Here is a 14,440-nt window from a genome sequence, read left to right as displayed (position 1 = left end):
TCCACCTCGGAAGATTTGAACCCCAGGGCATCAATGTGGACTTCAACAGCTTCCTCATTTCCCCTTCCCCCACCTCACCCCAGTTCCAAACTTCCAGCTCAGCACTGTCCCCATGACTTGCCTTACCTGCCTATCTTCCTTTCCACCTATCTACTCCACCCTCCTCCCATTTATCTCTCCATCCTGCAGGCCCTCTGCCTCTATTCCTGATGAAGGGCTTTTGCCAGAAACATCGATTTTCCTGCTCCTAGGATGCTGCCTGAACTATTGTGCTTTTCCAGCATCACTCTAATCCAGAATTTGGTTTCTAGCATCTGCAGTCATTGTTTTTACCAAATTATTAAAGCTGTGTTAAAGGCAGATATAAATAAAAACCAAAACAACTGAGGATGCTGTAAGTCAGAAAGTTTAGTTATGGTTGTTAAAGATAGATATACCAAGCAATGTCATATCACAGCATCGTCTAAAAACAAAGACGGAGTGCATAACTTTAAAATGGGAATTGAATTAGTCTATTTTCTCAGGTCAAGTTATCCTCTTGCTTCTCATTCTGGATGAAGGAGCAGCGCTCCGAAAGCTAGTGCTTCCAAGTAAACCAATTGGACTATAACCTGGTGTTGGGTGACTTTTAACAACATCAAGACGACTTTGGTTCAATCTTCCTGGAGATGGAGTTTTGCCTTCATCATTTGGGCAGTATACATGATTGATAATAAGTTGGATTATATAAATACTATGTGTTTTGCGTTTACATATATTTCCTTTGCAATGTCCTCTTCTCAGCTTTTAAGTTAAGCTTTTCGAATGGAAATCTAGTATCTAAAAAGAGTTGTCTGTCATGTTGTAGCTAACAGTAGATACCTCTTTAGTGTGAGTTTAAAAAGACTCTCTTTTAACCCCTGTCATTATCTTATACTATCATTAAAGCTCTAACGTTCTTGATGACTAACTATAATCATAACAGGGAGTAGCTTACATCATTTGTTAGTGCACAAATAATCATTTGGTAGTACAGAACTTGTGTATTGTCAAAGAAAAATGTTGAAGCTTTGGTCTTCATGCATCAGGATAATTCACAAGCAATACAAATGTAAGGAAAATGTAAGGATGTGGGCGGCACGGTGGCACAGTGGTTAGCACTGCTGCCTCACAGCGCCAGAGACCCGGGTTCATTTCCCCCCTCAGGCAATTGATTGTGTGGAGTTTGCACATTCTCCCCATGTCTGTGTGGGTTTCCTCCGGGTGCTCCGGTTTCCTCCCACAGTCCAAAGATGTGCAGGCCAGGTGAATTGGCCATGCTAAATTGCCTGTAGTGTTAGGTAAGGGGTAAATGGAGGGGTATGGGTGGGTTGCGGATCGGTGTGGACCTGTTGGGCCGAAGGGCCTGTTTCCACACTGTAATGTAATCTGTAAAAAAATCTGAAAAACAACATTATACATTGTAGGAGAATAGGGTACTGATTGCTTAATAAGAGGACCTTCATTATTATAAGTGTTGCCATGGAGAATGTACAAGTTAGATGATGACTGACAGCTAACTTATAGTTTTCTTAAATTTTAAAACTCTGAGTAGTCAAAGTATTGCCTTCAACAAGAGAATGGTTGTCACCTGTTTTGCTGAGTTAAAACAGATACAGTATGTGTAAAAGTTCTTTCTCTCTGCAAAGAACAGGATCCTGTGTGTTAATTTATGTAGCTTCCAGTACATGCAAGTGTATCAGGTTGTAAGCCCAACTGACAATCCTAAATTGACATCAGTGTGATGACTAGCACATCCTGGATTATTTGATAAATGCTGTCAAGAATATTGTTGTGAATTTAGATCCAATGTTGGATACCAAATTTTGAATTTTGCAAGCATTGGCTGTTGAATATCAGAGTACAACAGTCAACCAATCACCATTCTCAAATGATATTTTCCTCTCGTGTTGGTATTTCTTGTAAGTTGTCCTGATGAGCGAAAGGTGAAAAGTTTCAACAAGATGTCTTTTTCAGCAATCTCAATTCTTAGCAACCATCAGTTCTTGTGAAGGGTCACCAGACCTGAAACGTTAACTCTGCATTCTCTCCACAGATGCCACTAGACCTGCTGAGTTTCTTCAACAATTTCTGGTTCTTATCTCAACTTTCTAGTGCCATATGAAGTAAACAGAAATCGTTTTCTAACTCACCGGCTGAGACATTGTGCGCCTTGATGGAGTCTGGCTGCAAGGAAAGAGCAATGTTATTGTGCACGTATGTCCAATGGAATTAAATCCTTTAGTTTAAAAATTCCCTTCCTTCCTAGTACTCAAGGTTCTGACTCATCCTGGGGAATAACACCATGCCCTCTAGCTGACTGCGACAACACATCCATCCTAGGACAAGTCAAACAGAGACACGCATGAGAATTTCTAGAAGCATGGCATTCCAACCGGAATTCTAACAACAAACACATTGACTTGGATCCCATTTACCACCCCCTGAGAAAAAGAACAGGAAATGACATCAACCTTAGGAAATGATGTCACCATAGGAAATGACATCACCAACACAAGGAAACTCAAACATATAAGTAGAAAGCGGGCTACACCACCAATGCTTCATTTGGAGGCTCACTGAAGACATTCTTCAGGAATGAGGGGGGTGTGCCAAGCAGGCTAAGATAAAAGGTAGGGAGGAGGGACTTGGGGGAGGGGCATTGGGAATGCAATAGGTGGAAGGAGGTTAAGGTGAGGGTGATAGGCCGGAGAGGGGGTGGAGATGGAGAGGTCAGGAAGAAGATTGCAGGTCAAGAAGACGGTGCTGAGTCCAAGGGTTGGGACTGAGATAAGGTGGGGGGAGGGGAAATGAGGAAGCTGGAGAAATCTGCATTCATCCCTTGTGGTTGGAGGGTTCCTAGACGGAAGATGAGGCACTCTTCCTCCAGGTGTCGTGTTGCCATGGTCTGGCGATGGAGGCGGCCAAGGACCTGCATGCCCTTGGTGGAGTGGGAGGGGGAAGTTAAAATGTTGAGCCATGGGGCGGTTGGGTTGGTTGGTGCGGGTGTCCCAGAAGTGTTCTCTGAAACGTTCTGCAAGTAGGCGTCCTATCTCCCCAATGTAGAGGCGGCCACATCAGGTGCAGCGGATGCAGTAAATGATGTGTGTGGAGGTGCAGGTGAATTTGTGACGGATATGGAAGGATCCCTTGGGGCCTTGGAGGGAGGTGAGGAGGGAGGTGTGGGCGCATGTTTTGCACTTCTTGCAGTTGCAGGGGAAGGTGCCGGGAGTGGAGGTTGGGTTGGTGGGGGGTGTGGACCTGACAAGGGAGTCGCGGAGGGAGTGGTCTTTCCAGAACCCTGATAGGGTAGGGGAGGGAGTCAACTGCCGCCGCAACATTGACCGCCTCAACCTGTCCACCCCTCTCACCCACTCCAACCTCTCACCCTTGCAATGTGCAGTCCTCCATTCACCCCGCTCCAACCCCAACCTCACCATCAAACCAGCAGACAAGGGAGGCGCAGTGGTAGTGTGGTGCACCGATCTTTACATTGCTGAGGCTAAACTCCAGCTCATGGACACCTCCTCCTACTGCCCCCTTGACCATGACCCCACCTCCCACCACCAAACCATCATCTCCCAGACCATCCATAACCTCATCACCTCAGGGGATCTCCCATCCACCGCCTCCAACCTCATAGTCCCACAACCCTGCACCGCCCATTTCTACCTCCTGCCCAAAATCCACAAACCTGACTGTCCCGGCCGACCCATTGTCTCAGCCTGCTCCTGCCCCACCGAACTCATCTCTGCATACCTCGACATGGTCCTGTCCCACTTAGTCCAAGAACTCTCCAACTACGTTCAGGACACCACCCACGCCCTCCACCTCCTCCATGATTTTCGCTTCCCAGGTCCCCAACGCCTTATCTTCACCATGGACATCCAGTCCCTGTACACCTCCATCCCCCATCACGAAGGCCTCAAGGCCCTCCGCTTCTTCCTTTCCCACCCAACCAACCAGTACCCTTCCACTGACACCCTCCTTCGACTGACTGAACTGGTCATCACCCTGAACAACTCTTTCCAATCCTCCCACTTCCTCCAAACCAAAGGAGTAGCCATGGGCACCCGCATGGGCCCCAGCTATGCCTGCCTCTTCGTTGGATACGTGGAACAGTCCATCTTCTGCAGCTACCTTTTCCTCCACTACATCGATGACTGTATCGGCGCTACCTCATGCTCCCATGAGGAGGTTGAACAGTTTATCCACTTTACTAACACCTTCCATCCCGACCTCAAATTTACCTGGACCGTCTCAGACTCCTCTCTCTCCTTCCTAGACCTCTCCATTTCTATCTCGGGTGACCAATTCAACACGGACATTTACTATAAACCGACCAACTCCCACAGCTACCTAGATTACACCTCCTCCCACCCTGAAAAAACGCCATCCCATATTCCCAATTCCTTTGCCTCTGCCGCATCTGCTCCCAGGAGGACCAGTTCCAATATCGAACAACCCAGATGGCCTCCTTCTTCAAAGACCGCAATTTCCCCTCAGACGTGGTTGACGATGCTCTCCACCGCATCTCCTCCACTTCCTGCTCCTCCGCCCTTGAACCCCACCCCTCCAATCACCATCAGGACAGAATGCCACTGATCCTCACCTACCACCCAACCAACCTCCAGATACATCGTATCATCCTCCGCCATTTCCGCCACCTCCAAACAGACCCCACCACCAAGGATATATTTCCCTCCCCTCCCCTATCAGTGTTCCGGAAAGACCACTCCCTCTGCGACTCCCTCGTCAGGTCCACACCCCCCACCAACCCAACCTCCACTCCCAGCACCTTCCCCTGCAACTGCAAGAAGTGCAAAACTTGCACCCACACTTCCCCCTCTCACTTCCCTCCAAGGCCCCAAGGGATCCTTCCATATCTGCCAGAAATTCACCTGCACCTCCACACACATCATTTACTGCATCCGCTGCACCTGATGTGGCCTCCTCTACATTGGGGAGACAGGCCGCCTACTTGCAGAACATTTCAGAGAACACCTCTGGGACACTCGCACCAACCAACCCAACCTCCCCGTGGCTGAACACTTCAAACCCCCCTCCCACTCCGCCAAGGGCATGCAGGTCCTTGGCCTCCTCCATCCCCAGAACATGGCAACACAACACCTGGAGGAAGAGTGCCTCATCTTCCGCCTAGGAACCCTCCAACCAGAAGGATGAATGCAGATTTCTCCAGCTTCCTCATTTCCCCTCCCCCCACCTTAACTCAGTCCCAACTCTCGGACTCAGCACCGCCTTCTTGACCTGCAATCTTCTTCCCGACCTCTCCGTCTCCACCTCCTCTCTGGCCTATCACCCTCACCTTAACCTCCTTCCACCTATCGCATTCCCAACGCCCCTCCCAAGTCCCTCCTCCCTACCTTTTATCTTAGCCTGCTTGGCACACCCCCCTCCTTCCTGAAGAAGGGCTTATGCCCGAAACGTCGATTCTCCTGCCTCTTGGATGCTGCCTAACCTGCTGCGTTTTTCCAGCAACACATTTTTCAGCTCTGATCTCCAGCATCTGCAGTTCTCACTTTCTCCTCACTGAAGATATTACCTAGAATGGTGACGAAACGTCTAAAAACGAACCTTCCAGCTCAGCGAGCAAACCTACATCCAGAACCTCAACCTGAGCTACAAATCTTCTGAAAAACTCTATTGAAAGTGTTTCCAGGTCATAGAGTCCAAGAAGTTTATAGCATGGAAATAGGCCCTTCGGCCTAACTTATCCATGCTGCCCAGTTTTCATAATTAATCTAGTCCCATTTGCCTTCATTTGGTCCAGATCGCTATCCCATCCATGTACCTGTCCAAATATTCTTAAATGACAAAATTGTATTCGCCTCCATCACTACCTCTGGCACACGTTCCAGACACTCACCAACCTCTGTGTGAAAAAATTGCCCCGGGGACCCTTTTATATCTCTCCCCTTTCATCTTAAACCTTTGTATTTTGTTTTAGACTCCCCTATCATGGGGATATGAGGAAGTTTAACAGGGCAGGATTCAAAGTCATGAAAGCACTAAACAAGGTAGTTAGGGAGATAATGGTCCCATTGGAGGAAGAATAGAGAACGAGAGGACAGAATTAACAGCCAGTGCTAACAAGAGGGGAACCTATTCTGTGTAGCGAGTTTCTGGGATCACAGTAACTCAGTGTGTGATGGATTCAGAGTTGAACATGGTTTTCAAAAAGGAGTTTTGAAAAGGGTTTTCCCTATGAAGGGAATTTAAAGGAAAACGTTGAGGGCCAGAGTGAAAAGGAAGGACGGGAATTAGTTGAACAAATCTTACAAATAAACAGCACAGGGATGATGGGATAATGACTGATTTCTGTGGTATAGCCATTCTATCATAGAATCCCTACAATCTGGAAATAGGCCTTTTGGTCCACACCAACACTCCAAAGAGTAACCAGTCCAGAACCATTCCCTTATCCCTGACTAATGCACCTAACCTACACATCCCTGAACACTATGGGCAATTTAGCATGGCCAATTCACCTGTCCTGCACATCTTTGGACTGTGGGAGGAAACCGGAGGAAACCCATGCAGACACGGGGAGAATGCCAACTCCACACAGACAGTCGCCCGACGCTGGAATTGAACCTTGGTCCCAGGAACTGATCAATTGCAAAAGCCAAGAAATCTCAATTAGTCACCTCCCAATGTAGACATTTTCAACAGCTGTGACTTGATCAAGTTACGATGAATTTACTGGACCAATAATAAAGTGAGTTCAAATACCAACATGGGTGTTGGAGAACTTTGAATGCAGTTTTTAAATAATAGAAGTATAATCCTGGTGTCGGTAAAAGTGACTATGAACTTATCGCATTGTTGTGTGAACTCAATGGGTTCACCAAAGTCCTTTATGTAAGGAAACCTGCTGTCCTTGCCTTTTCTGGGCCTACATGTGACCCCAGTCTCACACCAACATGGCTGACCATCTATTGCCCTCTGAAGTTTAGAAGAAGACACAATAAATGCTGGCTTTTCCAGTGATGAATAGAAATGAAAACCCTAGACACCCCCCACCACGCACCGCTTCCCCCCCCAACACACACACACACAACAGGCTCATTACAGAATAGACAAGACGTCAGATTGAAATGCCATGTGATTCCATCCTGCAGACATACCCTTTCTTCACGCTGTTTTTGTCAAATCCACATGGTGAACTGGGGGATGGACCTGTAACACAAGACATCCAATTAACTCACTTGTGCAGAGTCTCTGAATCCCAATCTATTGCTTTTTCTCTGGTATCTTTAACTTTTGTAATTCATTCATGTGTGTTCTTGGCTAGACTGCAATTATCGTCTGGAGTGCAGTTAAGAGTCAACCATATTGCTCAGCATCTGAAATCCCACGTAGGCCAGGGAAAGATGGCAGATTCAATAAAAGGCATTATTAAACTAGATGGGCTTTTACAATAATGGACAGCAGTTACTTTGTTATGATTAGTCTGGCTTCAGATTTTTCCTGAATTCAGATTCACCATCTACCAGAGTGGGATTCAAACCCACATCCCCAGAACATTAGCTTGGGGTGCTAAATTATCAGTCTAGTGATATTACCACGCCATTATCACCTCCCCTATCACAGTGCCAAGGAATTTCTTGAGGTTCTGTAAGTATCAGCTGTGGCTCAATGGGTAGTACTGTGGTCTCAAATCACAATAGGTTCAAATCACACTCCACTGATATAGAGTCATAGAGATGTACAGCATTGAAACAGACCCTTCGGTCCAACCCGTCCATGCCGACCAGATATCCCAACCCAATCTAGTCCCACCTGCCAGCACCCGGCCCGTTTCCCTCCAAACCCTTCCTATTCATATACCCATCTAAATGCCTCTTAACTGTTGCAATTGTACCAGCCTCCACCACATCCTCTGGCAGCTCATTCCATACACGTACCACCCTCTGTGTGAAAAGGTTGCCCCTTAGGTCTCTTTTATATCTTTCCCCTCTCACCCTCTAGTTCTGGACTCCACGACCCCAGGGAAAAGACTTTGTCTATTTATTCTATCCATGCCCCTCATAATTTTGTAAACCTCTGTAAGGTCACCCCTCAGCCTCCGATGCTCCAGGGAAAACAGCCCCAGCCTATTCAGCCTCTCCCTGTAGCTCAGATCCTCCAAACCTGGCAACATCCTTGTATATCTTTTTTGAACCCTTTCAAGTTTCACAACATCTTTCTGATAGGAAGGAGACCAGAATTGCACGCAATATTCCAACAGTAGCCTAATCAATGTTCTGTACAGCTGCAACATGACCTCCCAACTCCTGAATTCAATACTCTGACCAATAAAGGAAAGCATACCAAACGCCTTCTTCACTATCCTATCTACTTGCAACTCCACTTTCAAGGAGCTATGAACCTGCACTCCAAGGTCTCTTTGATCAGCAACACTCCCTAGGACCTTACCATTAAGTGTATAAGTCCTGCTAAGATTAAGCTAGGCTGTTGCACTGAGTACGCTGAGGAAGTGCTGCACTGTTGAAGGTGCTGTCTTTCAGATCAAATATTAAAACCATGGCCCCCATTCAGATATTGTACACTTGAAGAAGAGTTTATTGGCCAACATTCTTCCCTTAATAAACCTCACGAGTTGTTTACTTGTGAGGTCCTGCTTTCACAATATGTTGCAATTAACTCCATGCTTTAATGTTAGTCATTGTAGAAAAGTTGCTGCATGTTGGAGGTGGTGGTGTAATGATGTTGGTAATCCATAAACCCCAAGACAATGCTCTGAGGTCATGGATTCAAATCCCAGATGGTGAAATTTTAATTCAATAAAATATGGAATTAGAGAAGCTCACCTAATGATGACCAGGTAACCACTACTGGTCAACACTTGTTTCACTAATGTCCCTCAGGGAAGGAAATTTGTTGTCCTAGCCTACATGTGACTCTAGATGGACAAAAAAAAATTTGACTTTAGGCAATTAGGATGGACAATAAATGGTGGCCTAACCAGCAATGGCAGTATTCCATAAACAAAAAGGCATCATATAACACACTGATTTAATTTTGTAATATTTTCAACTAATATTGTTAGTACCTTCCCCCTCCCCCGAGAAATCTAGACAGTGATTGCCATTAGGCTCTTCAACCAGGGAGGTGGGAGGCTTTATTGAAATAAAAATCTTTTGATAAAGGCCATAGAATATTTTATGTCTAAAAATTAGCATTGAAAAGCATGATGGTTGTGTTAAATTTGTACAGAACCTTGGATGGACCACACTTGGGAGGCATTATGAACAGATCTAGTTTTCTCTGTTATAAAAAAGGACAACAGAACATTAGAAATTCTACCAAATAAACTTCCTTGGGTATTAGAACTGTAGGAAACCAATAAAAATGCATTACATTTGGAAATGGTGAGAATGTTTGGAACTGGTGTTCCATATGAAGGGACATAAAACTAGTTTGGAGCATTTCAGGCATTTCCAAGTTTCACTGATTTTTTCCTTCCCAATTTTTAACACATTCAACACCCATTTAGAAAAATTTAGTTCACATTATTTATGGATGTAGTTGCGTGCTGAGCTGGAAGGTTCATTTCAGACGTTTCATCACCATACTAGGTAACATCTTCAGTGGGCCTCCGGATGATAACATTGTTTATGTCCTAGAAGATTGAAGAGGCTAGAGATATTTAAGATTCAGGGCCCTAAAGAGTTCAAAAATTGTTAAGAGGTCAATGCGATGGATGTAGAAACGTTGTTTTCACTAGTTAGCGACCACAAAACAATGGACCAATGCAACATCAATATGGTCACATAAATCCAATAAGGAATTTCTTTACCTGGATAGACCGAATACAGGACCACAGTGAAGAGGTGCAAGGTATATTTAAGAGGAAGCTAAATAAACATATGAATGGAGAAAGGAGTGGAGGAATATGACAGTGTTTAAGGTAGAATGGGGAGGCTCACATGGAGCTTAAACTCCAATATGGCAAAAGTGATCTTTTCCCTTGTGCAGTTAGTAGGAAAAATATGCAAAGGCAGGTCCTACAAACAGTCTGCACCAAACTCACATTTGTACACAGAGACAGTTTTATAGAAGATATTCAAATCTGCCTTTGTATTTTGAGGCTTGTTTTGGGCCTGCAGTCTCTTGCAGAAATAATGAACGCACAATGTAGGACCCCCTTGGCTGCTCTCCCATCAATAATCCTTTTTGTGCAAAGTACTCTGTTACCTGACCCCACCGCTATCAACGCCCCCCCCCCCCCCCCCCCACATTGTCCCTAACAGAATGCTGAAACCACGGCAAACAAACCCAATTTACCAGCTGAGCACAACCTGTACAGACCTGTAGGAGTTTTGGTATCCGTGGCAACTGGCAAGGCCTCGGGCTCGGGTTTCCACTCTCGGGAGAAAGCTTGAGTCTGCGCTTCGGGGTGTCACGAGTTGCGGGAATAACAAAAAAACAGTGGGGAGAACATGAATGAGGCCAAATATTTTCAACAATTTTTTTACCGCAGTTGTCAAGTGGGTGCTTTGTTTTTTAAACCTCCTGCCTGAAACATCATCTGCATTCAAAAAAAATCATAGAGCATGCTAAAAGAAATGAGACTTCTAATAAACACGGATTGTCCAAGATGATAAATTTATCTCAGGAGAATCCGGCGTTATCCCATTTGACTTCCCTTCCTCTGTTCAATGTGTATATTTTCATATTCCAGTCAAAAGGTTCTGGGTTCAAGTTGCACTAATAAAATGTCAGATTGTATAGCTGAGGGAGTTGCTGCACTGTCAGAGGCATTGTGGCTTCAAATGTGACATTGCATTTCTATATCATCATCAGAATTACTTAAAAAAAAACTTATGGACTTTTGAAATATAGTTACTATTTTAATGTTGGAGGTATGCCACCAGTTTGGACTCAAACAAACAACAATGTGACAATGGCCCTACGATAGAGTCATGGAATCCCTGCAGAAAGAGGCCATTCGGCCCATTGAATCTGCACCAACCTCCAAAGAGCATCAAACTCAAACCTAGCCTCCCCTAGTCTATCCCTGTTAACCTGCATTTTCCATGGCTAATCCACCCTAGCTGCACACCTCTGGACATGACAGGACAGTTTAGCACAGCCAACCCATGTAACCTGCACATCTTCAGACTTGATCTATTTATGATATTGGTTAGGGATAAATTTTGGACTGGACCCTGGGGAGAATTCTCCTGTTTTCTTACAAACCCAAATTCATGTTAGAGAGCATATTGAGCCTTAATTTAATAGCTCTTTGGAGAAGTAATGGGCTCTCTGACAGTGTGGCACTCCCCCAGCCATGGCGTAGGGATTGACAGCATGTATTGGATTTGGGCCTGAATCCGTGCCTTTTAAATGAGAGGTGGGGACAGTTGCCAACTCATTTTGTAAGATGGATGCAGGCAAGTCCTGACTTCAGATCCTGATTTGGTGCTGAATTGAAACCTGTAAAATTGTGTGTAAATATTAGATGGGAATATGATCATGATCTGACAGTTGTGATATCCCTCACGGTGAATTGCCTGTTTGCAACTCACAAAAGTTACCAGAGAGCCCCTGGCATTTGCAGCCAGTGAATCCAAGTTCATCAAAAACTGAAGCCTTCAGGAAAAGAAATTGGGAAAATCAAAATTCATTCCTTGGCTTAGAGGCTCAAAAGGTGGTCATTAATTCTTTGGAACCAGAAAACAAAACCATTACAGTATTTCCATCTGAAAGAGGATGTTGGTGGGGTTAGATAAAGTGAAATGGAAGGAAGTTTTGTGTAGAGAATAAACATCAGCATAGACGGTGGGTCAAGTGATTGGTTTCTCTGTTGTAATTGTTTTATTACCAGAATGCAACTGAACCAGAGATGGTTTTTTTTTAAACAGAGTTGTTATCACCTGGAATGCACTGCCTGAAACTGCAGAGGAAGCAGATCCAACATCCAAAAGGGGAATTTGATAAAGAATTGAAACTGAAACATTCTTAGAGATTTGGAAACATGGAGGTGGAGTGGGATGAATTGCATAGCTCTTTTAGAGCGAGCTGGTTCAGGCAATGATGGACCCTCATTTGTCACATCATCCTCAAAACTTCAGAGGGAGATTTTCTCATCTGGCTTTAATCTTTTACACAGCAAACACATGTTAAACTTCTACATGTTATTTTTTTCATTTAACACTACCGAGTATACTTCAAAAGTACGCTGTCAAGCGCATGGAGATAGCAAGGGTCAAAAAGGTGCAAAACAAATGAAGTCCCTCTCTCAGAAGGAACACAGGACAAAGCAGTCCATTTGATTAGCACTTCAACCACCAGTGAATTCAACATTCACTCCCTCCACCAGCAATGCTCAGTCACAGCAGTATATACTATCTATAAGATGCTCCTTTGACAGCACTTTTCAAAACCACAACCTTTCCCAGCTGGAAGGACAAAGACAGCAGACACATGGGAATGCCAGCACCCTCAACTTTCCCTTCAATACTGCCATTCCTTTCTTTCCACACCATAGAGTAGGACAGTACGGAAACAGACCCTTTATTCCAACCAGTCCATGCTAACCATAATTCCAAATTAAACCAGTCCCACCTTCCTGCACTTGGCCCATATCCCTCCAAATGCTTCATGTTCTTACTTAAATGTCTTTTAAGCATTGTAACTATACCCGCATCCTCTGGAGGTTCATTCCATACATAACTGTTGGTGTAAAAAAAAATTGCCTTGCATGTCGTTATTAAATCTTTCTCCTCTCACCTCAAAAATATGCCCCCTAAGTCTTGACATTCTCCACCTCAAGAGAAAAGCCATCTGCCATTCACCGTATCTATGCCCCTCATGATTTATAAACCTCTATAAGGTCACCCCTCAACCTCCCAAGCTCCAGTGAATTAAGTCCCAGCCTACCTAGCTTCTTCTTATTACCCAAAGCCTCCTGGTAAACTTCTTCTGAACCCTCTCCAGCTCAATAATATCCTCCCTATAACTGAGCGATCAAAACTGGACACAGTACTGCAGGAGAGGCCTCACCAACATCCTGTACAACCTCAACATAACATCCCAACTCCTATATTCAAAGGCCTGAGCAAAGAGATGAGACAAAATCTTGGATTGTGAATATTCCTACGGCTAGAAAAGACAACTCATCTTCCCACTTTCTCAAGGGGCAGTTAGACATGGACAACAAATGATGGCGACAACTAGCCAGCGTTACCCAAAAACCATGAACAGCAAAAAAAAAGTGAGATTACTAAATATTGCAATGAATGAAACAATTAAAATAAAAATATGCATTTTAGAAGTGAACTATTAATTGGGGTGGCTGCAGATTAATTCAGAGCTGACATCTCACCTTTCCTGGCAGGTGAGACTGTTGAGATTAAAGGACAAACTGGAGACGGGAGAGAGGTGGAGATCCGGGAAGAAGGGAGAATCCGGGGAAAAAGACATCTTCGCTCTTTGGCTTAAAGTTCACTTTGAGTCTTGAGCATCTAGCAGTGCAGAAGTGGATATCCTTTCAAAATCCCATTCGAGTCTGCCAGTCCAATAAGAGAAAGAGAGAAGTGCCATGAAACTGTTAAATAATGCAAGGCGTTTGTTTGAAGACTCACAATTGCACGAAACAGTTTCAAGGTTGTGTTGTTTGTGCTGTGCTCTGGGCTGCTTTTAAATCTCTGCAGCCTCTCAGCTGTTGCTGAGGTGAGCGGTTGTTATGGACGCGCTGGTTCGGTGTGCAGTCGGGAGGGGAGAGGGTACAGACGGTGCCGGGAGGGACAGAACATCCCACAACCCCCCCCCCCCCCGCCCCCCCAAGGGGGGAAATAAAATCCAAGCATCTCGCCCGATCGTTATTGGAATCTGCGCCCAATTGGCTTTTAAATGCAACCAAATAGAAAGGTGGTGCAATGAGATGAGCCAATCTGTCAACACGCCCTTAATAAAAGAGTTAAAAATCACACAACACCAGGTTATAGTCCACCAGGTTTACGAAAGCTAGTGTGCTTCCAATTAAACCTGTTGGACTATAACCTGGTGTTGTGTGATTTTTAACTTTGTCCACCCCAGTCCAACACTGGCATCTCCAAATCATTAATAAAACAGTTAATTCTGGCTGACAGTGTTAACATAAGACACCCGGAGGTGTGAATAATTGCAGGAACACGGTGACTAGCTCGACTTCATCTCCATCAGTGTTTGTGGTGAGCCCCTTTGAAGTGTTGTGGGATCAGGGCATCACTGGCAAAGACAGCAGTTGGTGCTGATCTCTCATTCAACTGGGTGGATTGCTGGGTTATTTCGGAGGGTAGCTGAGGGACAGCCGTGCTGCTGTGGAGGGCTAAGCTGGCAGGAGAAAGATTTAAAAAGAACATGAGTGACCTTTTATATGTATGGAATGAACTTCCACAGTTATTACATTTAA

General features: G+C 44.8%; 1 protein-coding gene across 5 annotated transcripts in view; it reads right to left on the bottom strand.

Moving 5' to 3' along the window:
- The window catches only part of cdc25d (cell division cycle 25 homolog d), a 30,707-nt gene extending 20,181 nt beyond the window's left edge, over positions 1–10,526 (bottom strand). For 2 of the 5 annotated variants that reach the window (XM_072558053.1, XM_072558056.1), the window contains exons 1-3: positions 10,354–10,525; positions 7,167–7,218; positions 2,172–2,205 (exon numbers count right to left, since the gene is read on the bottom strand). In XM_072558053.1, the coding sequence (XP_072414154.1) occupies positions 2,172–2,183 (12 nt within the window). In that variant the 5' untranslated portion in view covers positions 2,184–2,205; positions 7,167–7,218; positions 10,354–10,525. Of the gene's footprint in view, positions 1–2,171; positions 2,206–7,166; positions 7,219–10,353 lie in introns of all 5 variants that reach the window. The other 3 variants (XM_072558057.1, XM_072558058.1, XM_072558055.1) reach the window with 3 other exon arrangements.
- Positions 10,527–14,440: the final 3,914 nt, after the last annotated feature.

This window comes from Chiloscyllium punctatum, chromosome 38, assembly GCF_047496795.1.
Source record: "Chiloscyllium punctatum isolate Juve2018m chromosome 38, sChiPun1.3, whole genome shotgun sequence".
Lineage (NCBI taxonomy): Eukaryota > Metazoa > Chordata > Chondrichthyes > Orectolobiformes > Hemiscylliidae > Chiloscyllium > Chiloscyllium punctatum.
This window is presented reverse-complemented; position numbering and strand designations above follow the sequence as displayed.